Here is a 19,136-nt window from a genome sequence, read left to right as displayed (position 1 = left end):
CAATCCTTCAAGGACAGTCTGAGCTCTCTCAATGGCTGTGCAAAATACGGGAAAAAAAAAAAAAAAAAAGAGTTCGTACATTTTTCAGTGGTGCCCAGTGACAGGACAAGAGGGAACAGGCACAAACTTGAACATAAGAAGTTCCATCTAAACATGAGGAGGAACTTCTTCACTTTGAGGGTGGCAGAGCCCTGGAACAGGGTGCCCAGAGAGGTGGTGGAGTCTCCTTCTCTGGAGACATTCAAGCCCCCCTGGACACGTTCCTGTGGGACCTGCTCTGGGTGGACCTGCTCTGGCAGGGGGTTGGACTAGATGATCTCCAGAGGTTCCTTCCAAACCCACATCATTCTGTGACTCTGTAGCAGACTAGTTAAACTTCAACTTGAAGTTTAAATGCAAGTGTCACTGCAGAAAACTAAGATTAAAGGAGATGTGTATGAGAACTGTCAACACCAGGCACACTTGCTAGATTATAAAATATACACCTGCACGATTCTATGATTCTATGATTTTCTGGCTAATAATTCTGATGGGCACCATGTGGTTGCACTATTTTATTTTTCTTTTTTTACAGCATGCTTTCACAATAGAACAAAAGCAGAAGACAGAGAGAAGATTACAAAAATAAACATGTTAAAGCTGCTTTCTATTTCTATTTCTATTTGGAAAAAGTGGCACTGCTCACCTAGTTTTTCAACTATAGCAGGTGGTTTATAAAGATTTTTCCCTCCTGGCAACTTCCCTCCCTCCTCGTGTTGCTCAAGTCACTTCTTGCAGTTTTAACCTACACTGAGGTTGTTTTCCGACTGAAGCAATTCATAATTTGAATTATCCCTCACACCACAGAAGCCAGATGTGGCATGGGTTTACACTACAGTGCTATACAAAGGAAGAACATGGCATTTACGGTACAGGCAATTTCAGGAGGTTGAATGTTCTTAACGAGACACAAACCTGCGAAATCATAGAATCATAGAATGGTTCAGGTTGGAAGGGACCTTAAAGATCATCCAGTTCCAACCCCCTGCCCTGGGCAGGGACACCTCCCACCAGACCAGGTTGCTCAAAGCCCCATCCAGCCTGGTCTTGACACCTCCAGGGATGGGGCAGCCACAGCTTCTCTGGGCAACCTGGGCCAGTATCTCGCCACCCTCACAGGAAATAATTTCTTCCTGATACCTAATCTAAATCTCCCCTCTTTCAGTTTAAAACCATTAACCCTCATCCTATCACTACACTCCCTGATGGGAGCACCTGAAATGGGAACACCATGTAGATCACTACACAGCCGTATATAAAAGTTATTTATGAGTATCATGGAAATATATTTTCTTGCTTCAAGGGATGCAAAAAAAATGTAGAGAAATACTAAATCACTGTAGATTTATTACCCACTGAGGAATGTTCTCAGACCAGATTACTATCACACACTTTCATGACTAGTGACATCTTTCATTTGCTTATCATAGAATGGTTCAGGCCAGAAGAACCTTAAGGACCATTGAGTTCAAACCTCCCACACACCATGGGCAGGGACACCTCCCAGAATCACAGAATCACATGGTGTTGGAAGGGACCTCTGGAGATCATCTAGTCCAACCCCCCTGCCAAAGCAGGTCCACCTACAGCAGGTTGCACAGGTGGGACAATCTCCCACTAGACCAGGTTGCTTATCTCCAGCCAAGAAGGAAAGAAGGAAGATGGCCATCTCCCAACTCCTCTGCTGGCACGTTGTAAAAACCCCAGAGTTCTGTCCTGGTCTGACCACACTTCTTGTGTGGAGCCAGGTTGCCCAGTGTCACCAACCAGCTCAGTCTACGCACAGCACGGTGATACCCACTCACCTCTGCAAAAGCACCAAGATGCTGGGAAGAAGATTCTCATTCTGGGCACCAAACTTTGCTAGAGCACTTACAGCGGCTAGAGAAGAAAACAGAGAGATGTCAGAGGTGCTCAAGCTACACGCAAACACATTCTCACAGTCATGATTCAAAGCACAGTGCATACTACGCAGGGCTTTCACTACAGAGGTTTTCACTTCCACACCACAAACCTTTCAGGCATTAAGGAAAGACTAAACTATATCCATATTTTCAAATGGAAGTAGTTTTGTGTCAGGGAATAACAGAACAAGATCAGCTTAACAGCCCTGCAACTTTGTTCTGAGAGAATTCTCTATCAGAAAAGGTTAGTTCAAGCTCCGTGGCTCACTCCAGTTGTTGGCCCCTCTGCCATTAATTGTAGCTCACAGCCCCAGATAAATCTTTTTTTCACACACAGGGGTGACAAACATCCAGTGGTGACCAGGGCCAGATTGCATCCAGTGACTTTGCAAGGAGCTGAAACCCCTCAGCAACCACTTAGAGCTGCCCGCCCGAGCTAATCCAATTTCAGCTCAGCATTGGCTTAAAGAAATTCCATATAGAAAGAAGAGAAAGCTCTGTAAGGAAGTACAAGCTTTATGGCCTTGGTGGTTAAAAAAGAATCCATATTTTCACAATGACAAAGTTTCTATACAGCATACGCTCTCTGAGGGATGCTCTTCATGTGCTTCCAGGTCACAATTAGGAAACTGTGACCAAAAGAGCTGTCACCAAAAGTCACATGCAATCTGGACCACGTGAACTGTATTTGTGAGCTCATTTTGCCCCCTCTTTCCCAGAAGCACTTCCTTTTCTAACATGCAGGAGACCAAGCCAATGCTGATACCCCTCCCTCCAATGCCAAGTCCCAAGTGTAAAAAGAGGCTGAACACTCTGAAGAGTGTCATAAAGGCTCTGCAGGAAGGAAGTATCAATCCACAACACGCTTCCAAGAAGGAATCCCTATCTTGTGGAGGGGAGAATTCCCTAAAAAAAGATGACAGCAGACAATTATGCTTCTTAGGGAAGTAGGAGCATCCCCTCCTCATGTATTGCCTCTCGAGTTTTGGGAGGCTTTCAAAGAAGGGACTAGAATCATAGAATGGTTTGGGTTGGAAGGGACCTTAAAGATCATCCAGTTCCAACCCCCTGCCCTGGACAGGGACACCTCCCACCAGACCAGGTTGCTCCAAGTCCCATCCAACCTGGCCTTGAAGCCCTCCAGAGATGGGGCAGCCACAGCTTCTCTGGGCAACCTGGACCAGGGTCTCACCACCCTCACAGCAAAGAAGTTCTTCTAATATCTCATCTAAATCTCCCCTCTTTCAGTTGAAAACCATCCTCCCACTTCCTATGGCTCCCCTCCCTCATCAAGAGTTCCTTCCCGGCTTTCCTGTAGGACCCCTTTAGGTACTGGAAGCTAATTTATTACTTGTGTTATGCAAAGCAGGAGAACCAAGTGATGATGCCGAGATGATACGAGGAGTTTTAAAACACACTGTAGGATAAAATCACCTTCACAGCTGATGCACATAAGAGCTAGCTCTTCACAGTGCCTGCGGAGCAACCATTGCCTCCCACCCCCAAACCCAGTTTCAGCCCTGAGATTTCTAGAAGAGCCGACATGAAACCACCAAGCACTGGAGCTGAACTTACCAGCCCTCACTGCCTCGTTCTCCAGCACCACCCTGTTGAATATGAAGCGGATGTACTTGGACGGGGACGGAGTCCTCGGCCCCTCTTTCCCCAGCAGGTGCAGGATCTTTGTGGCCAGGACAGTATGTTCACAGTCTTCAATGAACTCGCAGAGGTGAGCCAAGCCCGATTCCTTACTCTCGGGATTCTCCTCAATGATGCTGATTATACAGTCCACAATGGCTCGCTTGTACTCAAAGCCACCCTGGGAAAGGAAAATCAAGGACACTGAGCTGGCAGGCAGAGCTTAGATGGCAGCGCTGCTCAGTTCCCCTCACGCTTCAATTACCTCCTTCCATTGAGAAAAAACAGCATTTGCACATAAAGAGAAAAGATAAGGTGGGCTGGATAACCTAACAGGGTCTTCCTAGTCCGCCCCGACCCGTAAACGCACATCATTTGAGCATCTCTTTAGGTTTTGATGTACCAGCTCTAATTAATAAGCACATTTCAGACAGGTCTGACCCACAAGATAAACAAAGTCTGGGTAATCAGTCAGGGCCCACCATTGCTGTTGTACCCACTGACGTAAGACAGAAGAGACCCTTCGTGCCGTTTATCAGAGCTACCTGCCAATAATCACACAAAGAAAATATCAAACATACATCATCCCTGAGCATATTGGAGAGGAAGGTCATCATGACGCTGTGTTTCCGAGGGTATTTCTGGCACAAAGCACTGATGGCCTGTACTACCACTACCTGCAAAACAACAGAGAAGGACGTTAGTCACGTGCATTTATTTTTTTCCTATAAAAAATACAGGCTTCTCACTATTTCAAGCTGTCACCTTGATAGATTAAATTCGTGTAGGAGGAGGATAAAAATCAGGTGGTGGACTCTCAGGCTAAGCGTGCTAACAACCTCCTGTTAGCATGCTGCAAGAGCCGGCTCTGTTAGAGGGACTTTAATTTAGGATGGACTACATTAATTCAAAGGCTTCTACTCACTTCCTGTGCCCACTGATGATCCTGACCCCATTCTAACTTCACCAGTTACATGTTTGTCATTAAAACTCTTTGCAATTTTAAACTTGTCTAATACTTACTTCCTTTTCTCATAAAAACAAGAATTTAAGACCACCATATGCTAGCGGACAATGAACTTTGCAGATACACATCATACTCCTCAAGGCAACTCCATGGTGTAAAAGGGATGGGTACAAGTGAACTACCATCCTTCACCAAGTTTTAACCTCAGTTTATAGTGACTAAACTTGACAAAATAGGTAAAAATTTACAGTTCACATTATTTCCTAACTACAGATCAGACCGCAGTGATATAGACTCAATCAGCACACTTAAAATCCCTCTTCCTCTCCAAAGAGGCAACCGGAAAGCAGTACAAGGTTTTGCAGGATGCTGCAGAGGAGCCAGGAATCCACTAAACGACATTTATCATTTCTTGGAGTGGTGGGAGGAAATGACACAGTATATTTAAGTTGGAAAGCAGAGAACTACACTTTCTGAATTTCAAGCTGGCTTCGTTCTATCAGACTAAGTCCCTGAAGGATTAACAAATGGGAAAAGCTTCATAATAACAAGAAGGGGAGAAAAACCTGCAGCTGGAAAGAGCAGAGGCCTCCAATGCCACACCTTAAACTCATCTGATATTTCTGACACGAAGGAAGAGATCTGTTTCATGAGCCTGTCTACACTGCTCTCACTGCCTGTCTTCAGCAGGGTGGTGATGGCCAGGGTAGCGATACTGCGGTTGGAGTCAGTGATGAGGTTTTCCAGGTCTAGGTTGCAGGCAGTGACTGCAGAGGGATGTTTCATGGCCACCTGTAAAGAACGCAATTCCAAATTATATGGGAGCAATAACATCCTCCAATTCAAAGCTTTCGATGCGGCAAGGATTAAAGCCCGTCATAGGACTGCTGGCAGGATGCAACCAAATCTCAGGTTCTTTTGTTTCTGCGTTTCAAATGAACTCCTCTAACTGTAAAGTTACAGCTCAAGGGTTTGGCAGTCTCAAACTGCTTCTGTCACGGTGTGCTTTGAAATCAGGATGTTATTTCCTTCACATACATCCTATTCACGCTTTTCACAGTATTGAATAGCTGGAACTCCGCTTCCTTACAGCAGAGAGCTCACAAGCTATCAAACTCCAGCTTTTTATAGCCCTGTGGTCCAGAAATGAGCAGACACAGCTTGAGTGCAGAAAAGATTTCTGTCACACCAGGAGATTTGGCATGGAAAAGCCAATTCTCCAACATGGAATATTTCCAAATACAGTAATCACAAGAACAGTCGCTCTACTTTAGGTAACGCATCATTAGGCACCGAAGTCTGGCTTCCTCTGATGATCAGAGATTTCTGCTTCTTTAGAGGTTTTGAAAGCACTCACTTTATTAAGGGTCCGTACGGCTGCATATCTCAAGACAGGTTTTGGAGAACTACAGAAGAGCTGCAGCACTGAAAATAAATTAAAAAAAAAAAAAATCAAGAGAAGTATCTCACAACAAAATGTTACAGAGTAGAGAGTGTTTAACAAAGACTGGCTCCCAGTACTGCAGTTCTAGGCACCAGTAATGTCTGGGGAGGAGGAGGTGAGAGTCCTCACGACCACACCAGCTGAGGAAAGGGAAATCGCTTTGTGCCAGTGCTTTGCTATTGAGAGATACAAATAGTTTAATCAGAATTCACCACAGCAGAAAATCAGATATGGTCTCTTTCAAAGAGCGAGAATAGAGGAAAGCCAAATGTATCCACATTCGACTACACACTGCTAAATGCTCATGCAGCTCTATTCATAATTTATCACTAGCTTCACAAGCAAGTTAAAAATAACCTCCTGGTTTTCATCTTATATCAATAACACGTGGTTGGTGTAGTCATCTGTGGCACATCAAGGTCTTCTCTACCTTCCCTCCCTCCCTCCCTCCCACCCCAACTTCCCACAGCTGGAAAAAGGCAAACGTTGCCCTGTGCTATCTCTAGAATCCATTCACTACAGCTTCGGATGAAATGGGAAAAAGGGAGCAAGACATTTCTCATCCCCAAGCCTCTAACTTGGGAACAATCAGAAAATTCAGGGTTTGAGTCCAGTATTTTAGTTACGCTGTACTGTTTCTGACGTGCTTTCTCACCCTTTCTTTCAGCTGTATCGGCGGTACAAGGGATTCTGTGACCAACCTGAAACAGCCGGTGCCAGCTCCCTGGCTGTGCAGTTTGGGAGATGGATGATGGCAGAAGCAGCTTCGTAAATAACCATTTCATGCTTATTCCGCAGACAGCTCTCAATGAAGTCAAACAGTGGACTTTCATGGCTACAAACAGAAGACATGTCACAGCCTGAGGCTGAATTACGTACAAACCACGAATACCACATTTCTGAGAACTTGATAGAAAGCACAGTTAATGCACCACATTGCGCAACTCATACTTGAGCTCTAAACTTCCTATTTACTCTCATTCCATACATCTTTACATTATCTTCTTCAAATGCTGCACTCCAGAAATATATGGTTAATAATAAAGTATGTATCACACCACTAACAAAAATTTCCACTGATAAAAGAATTTCATCAGGAGGTGAATTTCTCAGGTAATTATACCCTCCTCTGCTAGTGTGAGATCAGAATAAGACAGATCCTTTTATTTATATCCCCACAACATAAGTAGATCATTATTGCATTTGAAAATGCATCTGAACAGACAAAGTACAAAACCATTCCAGAGATTTTTCTGCAGTTTTAATCCTACTCTCAGCTAAGTTTTGGTGGTACAGTGTCAAAATAAAAATCCAAACCCCACCACACATACTCATACTCAGTTCAGCCTAGCATTCTGCTTCTACCACGTGGCCAGAAGGTCACGGGAGGTGATTCTACCCCTCTACTCTCCTCTGGGGAGACCCCACCTGGAGTACTGCGTCCAGCTCTGGAGCCCTCAGCACAGGAAGGACATGGACCTGTTGGAACAGGTCCAACGGAGGGCCATGAAAATTATCAGAGGGCTGGAGCACCTCTCCTATGAAGACAGGCTGGGGGTGTTCAGCCCGGAGAAGAGAACGCTCCGGGGAGACCTTATAACAGCCTTCCAGTACCTGAAAGGGGCCTACAGGAGAGACGGGGAGGGACTCTTGATAATGGAGTGGAGCGATAGGACAAGGGGTAATGGTTTTAAATTGAAAGAGGGGAGATTTAGATTAGATATGAAGAAGAAATTCTTTCCTGTGAGGGTGGTGAGACCCTGGCCCAGGTTGCCCAGAGAAGCTGTGGCTGCCCCATCTCTGGAGGGGTTCAAGGCCAGGCTGGATGAGGCTTGGAGCAACCTGGTCTGGTGGGAGGTGTCCCTGCCCATGGCAGTGGGTTGGAACTTGATGATCTTTAAGGTCCCTTCCAACTCTAACCATTCTATGATTCTATACCTGCATTTTATTTTTAATACTACAGTTCTCTCAGACTATGTGTGGATTTCCACAAACTTTAAAAAAAATAAAAAGCTAAATTCCTAGCTACTGTTTGCCTCAAACTATAATTAGTTTGGTAATTCCCATGTTGCCTCTCACTCACCCCTCTTCAGATTCCTTCAAGAGTTTGCTTGCGATTCGGATCAGCATGCAGTAGGCAAACTGGGATTTCAGTCCAGATTTCGTGAATTTATTCAGCATCTTGGAAACCGCAAGGCGATCGATTTTTCTAAGGTGATAGAGCAGCCCCAAAGCATGGTACTAGGAAATAAGAAACACAGATGTGCAGGTATTGAATACACACTGCATGTGGAGTGGAAAAAAAAGTCAGATGGAAAGACATAAAAGAGGGCTAATAATCACTATTTCCTAGCAGAAATACCTTCTAATCTCAAATGATCCAAGTTTCCTAACAAATTAGAAAGATCTACAGTATCTCCTTCCCCTTCCTGTCCACCCTAAGACAGCCTCATATATCTGAAGATCAAAAGAGCCATGAAATTAGTTTACTCCTTTTTCTCTCCGTTAATAGTCAGAACTTCAAAGTTTTACCTTACTAAATTATACTGCACAACAGCACTCGCATTTCTAGTACACTCAACATCCAGGATATCCCAAGGCCTTTAAATGACAGCTGACCTTACAAAAATCCTTGAGGCATTTACAGTAAAACTACAAAGGCGCATTTCTAGTCACTTTGCCAAGTTGTTTTGGTTTTTTTTTGCTGTAAGACTGATTCAAAGTAAGGCTTAACAAAGCTGCAAAGTGGGCAAGAACAAACCTGATTTTACAGATTTGTTTCTGATGGTTAGTCTGTAATGCTGACTGAACACACAGAATGCTTTCATTTTCACAGCTGTCTGGAATATTCGTGCAAAAATTTTGCTGATATGGATATCTTACTGATATTCAGGCTAATCTCTGTGGTCCTGGAGCAACTGGCACATTTTCTGAAGGACAAGACAAGAGATACTGGTGTTCTGGGAGATAGTGAGATAATTTCTTGAGCTTTTTGAAAACTCAGATTCAAAGCCCTTCTGCAACAACTACTGTGAAACAGTCTGTGGCATCCCAGCTCTCAGAAGGTTGGCAGGGAAAGGGCAGAGGATTGCACTAAAGAGCCAACTCTTAATTAAGAATCTTGCGCTGGGATCACAGAGAAACATCGGTTTTTGAAACAGTCAAGTCATTTCCCTCAAGTCAAAATTCCTGTTTTTAAAAGAATAAGGGAAAAAGGAAAATCAAGTTACTTTTTCTAAGGTTATCTTAAGAAGTCAGAGAATACCATTAAAAGCCTGTAGTGTGTTTAGAGGTTCCTGGAGCAACCACCCTCAAACGTACCTGCACCATGATGTTGTCACTAGAAGCTGCTTCTTGAGCTTCGTTGATCCATCGTTTGACTACGTCATAACTGATCTTCATCATATGCTGGAAAAAGCCACAAATTGAGACTGCAGACAAACTAACGTTAGAAGCACGGTGAAGTACCAGGAGCCTTGTTTTCAGTTTTTAAGTTTAAAGAGTTCAAGACAATCTAGGGCTTTGTTACGTACTACAGGTAATAAAGACTAACTCCCAAATACACAGTTTGTACGGATGCATTTGTTTCAATAAAGAGAAAAGCAACTTGGAGAGGTTTTGTCTATGTTCAAAAAGGACAAGATAACGCTTGGACAATTCACCTGCCTATGGTTAGTCCAGCAGGAAGACTTTGGTTGTCAGTATTAATACAGATTTGTTTGCACCCTCAGGGTCCTAACCCAGGCTCTGCTCCACCTCATCAGCTGAAGCTCTTACCTCCTACTCTGCCTTCTTCATTTACCAATGCAACCAGTCTCTTTATCCTATGCACCTATAAACCACTGCTTTTCTTACATCTCAGGCTCAGATTACCATGCTTTTACTTGTATTCTCTCTCTTTAATAAAAATATTAACCTAACAAGATCTTTGCCAACCTCTTCTCCTAAACAAGGGCGAGAAAAACAGTGAGCTACTTCATCTTGCCCTCCTACTACCTCATTGCAAAAATAATCTTGAACTGCAGTCTTATCAGGGCATTTCAGGAATTTGGGTGGTTTTTTTTGCAGAGCACAAAGCAGACTGCTTTTATTACCAGTTACTGAACTCTTACAGTCTTTTACTGTCATCACTGTTAAGTTCTTTTACAGAACGGAACAGGTTGTTTCTGCTTACTCTCACCAACTGATAAGCACTTTCACTATCCATATGTGCTTGACTTTCCAATATAGACAAGGCCCCTCCCCAAGGAAACTAATGTTCTACACTAATTGCATAGAGAGATGACTGAGCACTTTGCACTTCAAGTTGTTACAATTGATGTACTCTAAAGCAAGAGAACATTAAGGAAGGAATTTGAGAAGAGAGAGTCTGCTTGAGACAAAGGAAACTCCATTGCCACTATTTTTTGTTTATTTTCCAGTGAGGAGATGAAGAAGAAACATATCAAAGGAAAAGGAGATGAAAAAACAACAAAACAAAGGTCAGGCAGAGCTACACATGCAACAGACTACCCTTCCCAGCCACAACACAATACACAGATTTACAATAATCTACCACTTTACTTACTAAGGAAGACACCAGTGCAGAACTGGACACACTGGGGACTCTATCCACAATGGCTTGCTTCATGTATCTCTCAATGGCTTGTAACATTGTACCCTATGAAAGGGAAAAAGAAAAAAGGTGTTGATACTTTGGAAGCAGAGCATAAAAGCAGCATTAAGGCAAAAATATATGCAGAGCGTATTCAAAAGGCCCTCAAAAAAGTAATCTTGAGCTAATTCTGAAAACACATGGCTCTGCAAGGGAGACATGAGTATCAGCTGCCCACTCCTGAAGGTTCAGTGACATGATCAAAGTCTCCAGCAAAGCAAGCTCAGATCAGAAACAAGAGCTCCAAAGCTCCTGTCTTCTAACTCCATGTTTAGAGTGCTGCAGCTCCACAGTGTTCCTCACAGCTGCAGAGGGCTTCAGAGCAGCCCTCCCTAAAGCAGCAGTTCCATCACTACTGTAAGAATACACCCTGTAAGAGAGTAGATTTTCTGTTTTGAAGGCACTCATCACCTGTACTGGGCACTGGTGAGGCCCCACCTTGAGGGCTGTGTCCAGTTTTGGGCCCCTCACCACTAAAAAGACATTGAGGGGCTGGAGCAGGTCCAGAGAAGGGCAACGGAGCTGGTGAGGGGTCAGGAGAATAAGTCTTACAAGAAGAGGCTGAGGGAGCTGGAGGTGTTCAGCCTGGAGAAAAGGAGGCTGAGGGGAAGACCTCCTCACTCTCTCCAACTCCCTGAAAGGAGGTTCTGGAGAGGTGGGGGTCGGTCTCTTCTCCCAAGTCACAGGCGATAGGACAAGAGGAAATGGCCTCAAGTTGTGCCAGGGGAGGTTCAGATTGGATATTAGGAAAAAATGTTTACAGTGAAAGGGTTATTAAGCCTTGGAATGGGCTGCCCAGGGAAGTGGTTGAGGCACCATCCATGGATGGATTTAAAAAAGACGGGTTGACAAAGTGCTTAGAGACATGGTTTAGTGGTCTAGTGATTGGTTGTTTTGGGGTTTTTTTTAAAAAAAATATTTTTAATTATCTGATTTAATTATCAGAGTTAGGTCAATGGCTGGACTAATGATTTTAAAGGTCCCTTCCAACCGAGATGATTCTATGATTTGTACTTACATCGGTGATCCTGCAGAGCGCTCTGATGGCCGGGCCTCGATACACATCTTCCTTCCCTGTCATGTCCTTGGTCAAACTGAAATAATCAAAGACACCCTGTGAACACTTCTTTAATATCTTGATGCCTTGGTCCTTTTGTGACATTCACCCCATCTCATTTAGCTGTTACCTTGTAATTGCTAAGCTCTAGTATTGGCCAGAAACAACTTCTTAATAATTAGCTATTTGAAAATTATTAACATCAGATTCTGTGGAAATGCAGAACATTACAAAATGCGTAGTCCATAATATTGCTTTGCCACAGGCCTGGTTTGTTTAGCTCAGCCATTCTACTTCTTGATGTTGCTCTTCTTTCTACCACATGAAATTTTGGTTTAGTAAGAGCAAGGTTTAGTTTGCTGAACAGCATTAAACAAATCTAAAATAAAACAATTGCTTAGCACATGCCACAGAGGCAATTTTTGCTCTCGCAACAACTGTAACATCTACTCTGTAGTCAAAAAAATTGCCAGTTCCGTTGGCAGATTGAACTGAGTTTTGCTCCGCTTTTCCCTAACTGCCCCGAAAGCAAAGTGGAACAGAAGTCACAGCCTATGTTTCCACAAAACCATTAAGCAAGGATAACTTTCAAAGAACAAACAAGAAAACAAAGTAGCAACCGATTGATAGACTGTAGGCAAACCTCTTGCTTTTTTAGAAAAGTGTAACAACACAGAAAGAGGAAATTAAGGGTTCGTAGGGTGACACATACTCTGTATCATGAATAATTTGTCTTCCCTTATGAAGCTTCCCCTTTATGAACCGTAAGTACAGAAAAAACAGCAGCTAAAACAAACACATTAGGATGCAGCTACTTGTTTCAGAGCTCTGATATTGTGTTTTCTGTAGGTTCTACCTGCTTGTGACAATGATGACGTCCTCAGAAATATTGGCCATCTCTTTGATAGTGAGGTAACACATTCTTCTAAGGGTTTGCTGTGGAAGCGTATTGCAGAAAACCATTAAACCCAATGGCAATTATGAATAAACACTTCGTCAAGGTTTTAAAAGTTAAATAAACTTCGAAAGTTAAATATTTTATTTAAAAGTTAAATAAACTTTTAAAGCGGAACACTCTGCTCCCCTCATCTATACAAAAATCATAAACACATAAGTAAAATCATGTTTGATAACTGGATAACAGCCTTACTCCCTGTTATAAAAAAAAAAAAAACCCAGGAGGAATAAGAGAATATCTTGTAAAATGATAAGACTAAAAAGAAAAAAAATCCACATCATGAAAAAAATGATACATCGTTTCTGTATGCAGAAGCCTTACAATTATCAGTTAAAAGCTTTAAAAAGAGCTTCCTCTGTCAGTGCTCCCCGCATATTTCTTTCTTTTACAATAACATGTAGATAATTTTAATTTTTTGAAAGCAAATAACATATTTACATTAAAAAAACAACCCCGCTTTCTAAAATGTGGGTAACAGAACAGTCTCAAACACTCTGTACTTCCAAAATTTTCATTCCATCATGTGCAACCTTCCTCGGCCAAATCTCTAAAACCTGAAGTGCCAGTTAATTTTTAACAAAAAACTAATGAGGCTCATCCCATGAAATATACTCCTCTGATTTCTTATACTCTCTACAAAAGAGATCAGAGAAGGACTTAACATGGGATGAAGTCCAAAATTTAATCCAGCATTTTTAGGATGGTCTCATCCCTTGACTCCATGTCGATTCATGAATCAGGGCAACTGAGCTGGTGAGGGGTCTGGAGCACAAGTCTTATAAGAAGAGGCTGAGGGAGCTGGGGGTGTTCAGCCTGGAGAAAAGGAGGCTGAGGGGAGACCTTCTCGCTCTCTACAACTCCTTGAAAGGAGGGTGTAGCCAGGGGGGGTCGGTCTCTTCTCCCAAGGAACAGGCGTTGTGACAAGAGGAAACGGCCTCAAGTTGCACCAGGGGAGGTTCAGATTGGATATTAGGAAAAATGTTTACAGTGAAAGGGTTATTAAGTCTTGGAATGGGCTGCCCAGGGAAGCGGTGGAGTCACCATCCTTGGAGGTATTCAAAAGATGGGTTGACATGGCGCTTAGTGACATGCTTTAGTGATGGTTTTTATCAGAGTTAGGTTGATGGTTGGACTAGATGATCTTAAATGTCCCTTCCAACCTGGACAATTCTATGATTCTATGAATAGAGCAAGTTGTTCTAGAGAATTGCAGTATTTGATCTACAGGCAACTTTTAAATTCTATTTTGAGTTAAGCAGATGGCTATTATTTGCAAGTGTAAGAAACAGCCATAAAATTATATTGATTTGTATATTAAGGCTTTGTCATTATTCACATTCTTGACAACAGTAATTCAACTCAGAAAAAAAAAAAACCACGACCAAAACCAACCTGCAGGAATAGCCATATGTTATTATTCAGTCATTTGTTTCCAAACCATGAATTGCCTTCAGCAAGTACTTTGTGTGCAAAGCTTGTTCTCTGAAGTACTTGCCTCACTCTCCTCCCACCTCCCAGTATCCAACTGTTTTGCAATTACTGCAAATCCAGACAAAACCAGGCAGGCAGCAAGTGGTAAACACTAGGTACTTACATCATTAGATTGAAATAATCTGGTCATCGCAAAAAAAGCCTCTGTGGCTTCAGTGGTTCCAAAGTGTTCACCCTGAAAATAGCACAAAAGCAGCGAGAGAAAAACCACCGTCATTATCTAGCCACCTCCAGCTTTAAACCCCCACTTATAATATCTAAAAACACACGAAGAATCTTTCCTCTGAAGACTTTTTCTCATGTGAGAAGCAGTCCCTCCCTCACCTTATGTTTCCTGGGGAGCACGTGCCAAATTTACCACTTTTATCTACTTGGTTTCAATAGAAATGCCATCCACAGCGGCAGAATAGTTTGTCAAGTAGCCTGTGTTTCCTCTTTTGACATCAAATTGTCAGCAGTTAGTTTTGTGTCGTGCTTGTTAACCAGAAGGATCCGCCTTGCTTAAAAGGAATTTACTTAAAGACAACTGGTGCCAATTAAGACTGAACACAGTGGTGAACACAGACCAAACAGCACTTCTCACTTGGCTCTCAAAGAAGTCTTACAAGCTTCAGTGACACACATCTCCCTCATCTCAATGGCAAAATTGGAAAGGAGAAGAGAAAAAATTGAGTGTTTATGCTGTAGTATTATCTCCTCAAAAGCAACCTCCCAAGTCTGAAGGGAGGAAGAGGTATGAAAATTTCACACTGAAAGGTATCAGAAATTAACTTCAGGAATATTCATTCCGGCTGGGAAGAAATGGTAAATTACCTGGTTCAGCAAGTAAAGGATCTTGGTAAGGATATGCAGGCATCTTCGTGGATTTATAGGGGTCTCATTAAAGATACGTGCCTACAAACACAGAATAAATACTGTATTACACTGTAGCCCAACAATAATAATTTCTCTTTCACCATAAAAAGTAAAGAAATTTGTTTTCAACCAAGTAGCTTATAACTTTTTAACATTCTAAAAATGTATCCCAACGAGCATATTCCTGTCATTCAGCTCATGCATGTTTAGTTTGCCGGATGGGCAGCAATCTGAACAAAAGAGGACGACTCACTTTAACATCTGAAACTAGCAAAAATACTTTAAAATAAAAGCAAAACAACTTAATTCTTTCCATAGCATCAGTAGACAAAACACTACTTAGCGCTAGTCCGTAGGAACACAAAAACTTTACTATAAAGTTCCTACTTATATCTCCTTGCACCACGTATTGACCCCACCGCTTGCAATCATTCTTGAAGGATTCAAAGAGAAACAGGAAAACCCATTACACAGTACAATGAACGAGCACAGGAAACAAGGTTCAACAAGGCCAGGTGCCACGTCCTGCACTTGGGTCACAACAACCCCATGAACGCTCCAGGCTGGGGACGGAGTGGCTGGAGCTGCCCAGTGGAAAAAGACCTGGGGGTGTTGGTCGACTGTCGGCAGAACATGAGCCAGCAGTGTGCCCAGGTGGCCAAGAAGGCCAACAGCAGCCTGGCCTGGGTCAGGAACAGTGTGGTGAGTAGGACTCGGGAGGTGATCATCCCCCTGTACTGGGCACTGGTGAGGCCCCACCTTGAGGGCTGTGTCCAGTTTTGGGCCCCTTACCACAAAAAAGGCATTGAGGTGCTGGAGCGGGTCCAGAGAAGGGCAACGGAGCTGGTGAGGGGTCTGGAGCACAAGTCTTGTGAGGAGCGGCTGAGGGAGCTGGGGGTGTTCAGCCTGGAGAAAAGGAGGCTGAGGGGAGACCTTCTCACTCTCTACAACTCTGTGAAAGGAGGGTGTAGCCAGGGGGGGTCGGTCTCTTCTCCCAAGTCACAGGTGATGGGACAAGAGGAAACGGCCTCAAGTTGCACCAGGGGAGGTTTAAATTGGATATTGGGAAAAATTTTTATATTGCAAGGGTTATCAAGCCTTGGAAGAGGCTGCCCAGGGCAGCGGTGGAGTCACCATCCCTGGAGGTTTTCAAAAGATGGGTTGACATAGTGCTTAGTGACATGGTTTAGTGATGTTTTGGTGTTTTTTTATCAGTGTTAGGTTGATGGTTGGACTAGATGATCTTAAAGGTCCCTTCCAACCTGGACAATTCTATGATTCTATGAAAACAGGCAGGTCACCTCTTCAGAAAGAACACACCGATATCCTTCACATCCACACGGAAGGCAGAAGCCACATATAATCTAATTACCATACATAAACCCCTCATGGAATAATTTCACATGCACTTAATTTATATACCCTGTGATTTTTAGTTAACTGTAACAACTTAGCCATCCACATTTCCCGAGAGCTGCACTGTAAAACTTCCTTCTGTTGCTAACAGTTACTGATAAAAAGAGTTAAACAGTATTATATTATGATTATTCATACCTCCTGAAGCACAGCACTCTTCTCCAAATGCTGGAAAGGATTAGAGCCGCTACCTGAAGAACAGAACAGACCTCTCAGTTAGGGAAAAGAGCTCTCCACAATTGGCAGTAACTAAAAACAACAGAACTGAACGTGTAGGAACGGACCATCAACTTTACAGAAACACCTCAATGCTACAGTGACATTGTTAATGTTCTATGATGTTCTATAACTGATGTTCTCCATCAAAAGCTTTGAATCCACTTTCTTAAGTCACACATTCAGAATTACAGAAAAAAAACCCAAGGGGAATAGTTTCAACACAGCTGGAGGGCGAGGAAGAAGAAAGTATTAGGATCCGCCCTTAATATAAAATTTTTACTCTTTTTTTCCTTGTTTTTATTCCTTAAGCCACAAAAAGCACTGAAGGCATCAGGGCAGAGCTGCTAATCAGGATCTGAATTAGAAGTATATTGATCGATGTACCACTAAAACAATCTACTCAGCAAACTCCAAAAACAGTCTGGCTGCAGCACATCACAAAACCATTAACACCGGTCTATCTCCATACTGTACCTTCTCAGCCTTTCAACAGCCCCAATCCAACCACTGAGAGTTATTCATTTCTTGGAGATGACACTTCTCTGTCAGCAGCATACAGAGGAGACCAGCCATCTAATCCACATACACAGCGAAACCACCTCTCAGACCCACCATTAGACACGTAAAACCTTCCAAACCCTCACTATTGCTTCTGACCCTCTTCTTCTGGCAGTAATTTTTCATTTTCAGTTCAATCATTCTTCAGTTCTTACACCCCAAGCAGAAGGAAACTGAGAACGCAACAGAGCTGGGGTTGTTCAGCCTGGAGAAGAGAAGGCTCCGGGGAGACCTCAGAGCAGCCTTCCAATATCTGAAGGGAGCCTCCAGGAGAGCCGGAGAGGGACTCTTTGTCAGGAAATGTAGTGACAGGACAAGGGGTAACAGTTTTAAATTGGAAGAGGGGAGATTTAGATTAGATATTAGGAGGAAATTCTTTACTGTGAGGGTGCTGAAGCACTGGAACAGGATGCCCAGGGAAGTTGTGGCTGCCCCATCCCTGGAGGGGTTTAAGGCCAGGCTGGATGGGGCTTTGAGCAACCTGCTCTAGTGGAGGTGTCCCTGCCCATGGCAGCGGGTTGGAACTCGATGGTCTTTAAGGTTCCTTCCAACTCTAACCATCCTATGATTCTATGAAAATGTGCACTTGTGGCCAAGAAGGCCAATGGCATCCTGAGGGGCATCAGGAAGAGCGTGACCAGCAGGTGGAGGGAGGTCATCCTCCCCCTCTGCTCTGCCCTGGGGAGACCCCATCTGGAGCACTGGGTCCAGTTCTGGCTCCCCAGTTCACAAGGGACAGGGAACTACTGGAGAGGGTACAGCAAAGGGCTACAAAAATGATGAGGAGACTAGAACATCTCTCTGATCAGGAAAGGCTGAGGGACTTGGGTCTTTTTAATCTGGAGAAGACTGAGGGGGGGATCTGATCAACGCCTATAAATACTTTAAGGGTGGGTGTAAAGAGGACAGGGCCAGTCTTTTTCAGTGGTGCACAGTGACAGGACAAAAGGGAACAGGCACAAACTTGAACATAAGTTCCTCCTCACGTTTAGATGGAACTTCTTCTTTCCTGTGAGGGTGACAGAGCCCTGGAACAAGCTGCCCAGAGAGGTGGTGGAGTCTCCTTCTCTGGAGACATTCCAAACCCCCCTGGACATGTTCCTGTGGGACCTGCTCTAGGTGGATCTGCTCTGGCAGGGGGGTTGGACTAGATGATCTCCAGAGGTCCCTTCCAACCCCATATCATTCTGTGATCCTGTGAAACTCAACCCAGCTGGGCACATCTTGCTCTCAGAAGACCTCTGAGCAGCAGCAACAGAAAATTCAAGATAGCATCAATTACTACAGGCAACCTGAGCTTAATTTCCCAGCGATTTTGTGGAAGGAAAAGGTGCAGGTGATGGCTTCATTCACTACATCTTTGCCAAACGTGCTGGGTTTCTTTCCTCTCTGGTGGGGTACCTGCACAGAGATGCTCCTGACACAGTCCAAACCACACTGTATGCGTGTCGGGACGGCTGCTGCCCCGTTACCCGGCAGACGAGACGACGTCGAAAGAGCCCTGCAAGCACCGCTCCTCCTCACCGCGGCAAGGGTGGGAAGAGACCGGCGGGGCTGCGGGGAACCGGTTCCCTCCGATCGCGGCCTCAAGGGGTCGGGGACCACCCCGAGAGAGGCCATTGCACTAGAAAACAGGCGAAGGCTCCTTCCTCAGCGGCCGTTACTCCCCTACCCGCACCTCACCTCACCTCAGCGGCCGCTACCCTCCTCCCTCACCTCAGCGGCGGTTACAGGCCGCGGCGCCCACTAGACGCCTAACGATCTCTCCCCTCGGGGCCGTGCCGCCGTGCCCGCCCCTGGGCCCGCCTCCGGCTCCCTTCCCGCCGCCGCCAGCCCCGTACCGGACTCCTCGTCCTTCTTGTCAAACTTCTTTATCATGTCGCCGCCGATCGCGCGCGCGCGCGCGCCCCCCCCCCCTCCTCCCTTCGAGCGGCAC

The 19,136-nt window shown here is 44.2% G+C and overlaps 1 protein-coding gene across 1 annotated transcript in view; it reads right to left on the bottom strand.

Annotated features, from left to right (window-relative positions):
• Positions 1–19,136, bottom strand: part of COPG2 (COPI coat complex subunit gamma 2) — a 27,882-nt gene extending 8,746 nt beyond the window's left edge. Inside the window, exons 1-15 of the mRNA XM_074168913.1 lie at positions 19,042–19,136; positions 16,562–16,614; positions 14,966–15,046; positions 14,256–14,327; positions 12,560–12,639; positions 11,665–11,740; positions 10,560–10,652; positions 9,314–9,400; positions 8,076–8,233; positions 6,694–6,827; positions 5,906–5,973; positions 5,152–5,340; positions 4,163–4,258; positions 3,519–3,762; positions 1,845–1,920 (exon numbers count right to left, since the gene is read on the bottom strand). Coding sequence (XP_074025014.1) covers positions 1,845–1,920; positions 3,519–3,762; positions 4,163–4,258; positions 5,152–5,340; positions 5,906–5,973; positions 6,694–6,827; positions 8,076–8,233; positions 9,314–9,400; positions 10,560–10,652; positions 11,665–11,740; positions 12,560–12,639; positions 14,256–14,327; positions 14,966–15,046; positions 16,562–16,614; positions 19,042–19,078 — 1,544 coding nt within the window. The 5' untranslated portion in view covers positions 19,079–19,136. The remainder of the gene's footprint in view (positions 1–1,844; positions 1,921–3,518; positions 3,763–4,162; positions 4,259–5,151; positions 5,341–5,905; positions 5,974–6,693; positions 6,828–8,075; positions 8,234–9,313; positions 9,401–10,559; positions 10,653–11,664; positions 11,741–12,559; positions 12,640–14,255; positions 14,328–14,965; positions 15,047–16,561; positions 16,615–19,041) is intronic.

Source organism: Numenius arquata, chromosome 2, assembly GCF_964106895.1.
Source record: "Numenius arquata chromosome 2, bNumArq3.hap1.1, whole genome shotgun sequence".
NCBI classification, from domain to species: Eukaryota; Metazoa; Chordata; class Aves; order Charadriiformes; family Scolopacidae; genus Numenius; species Numenius arquata.
This window is presented reverse-complemented; position numbering and strand designations above follow the sequence as displayed.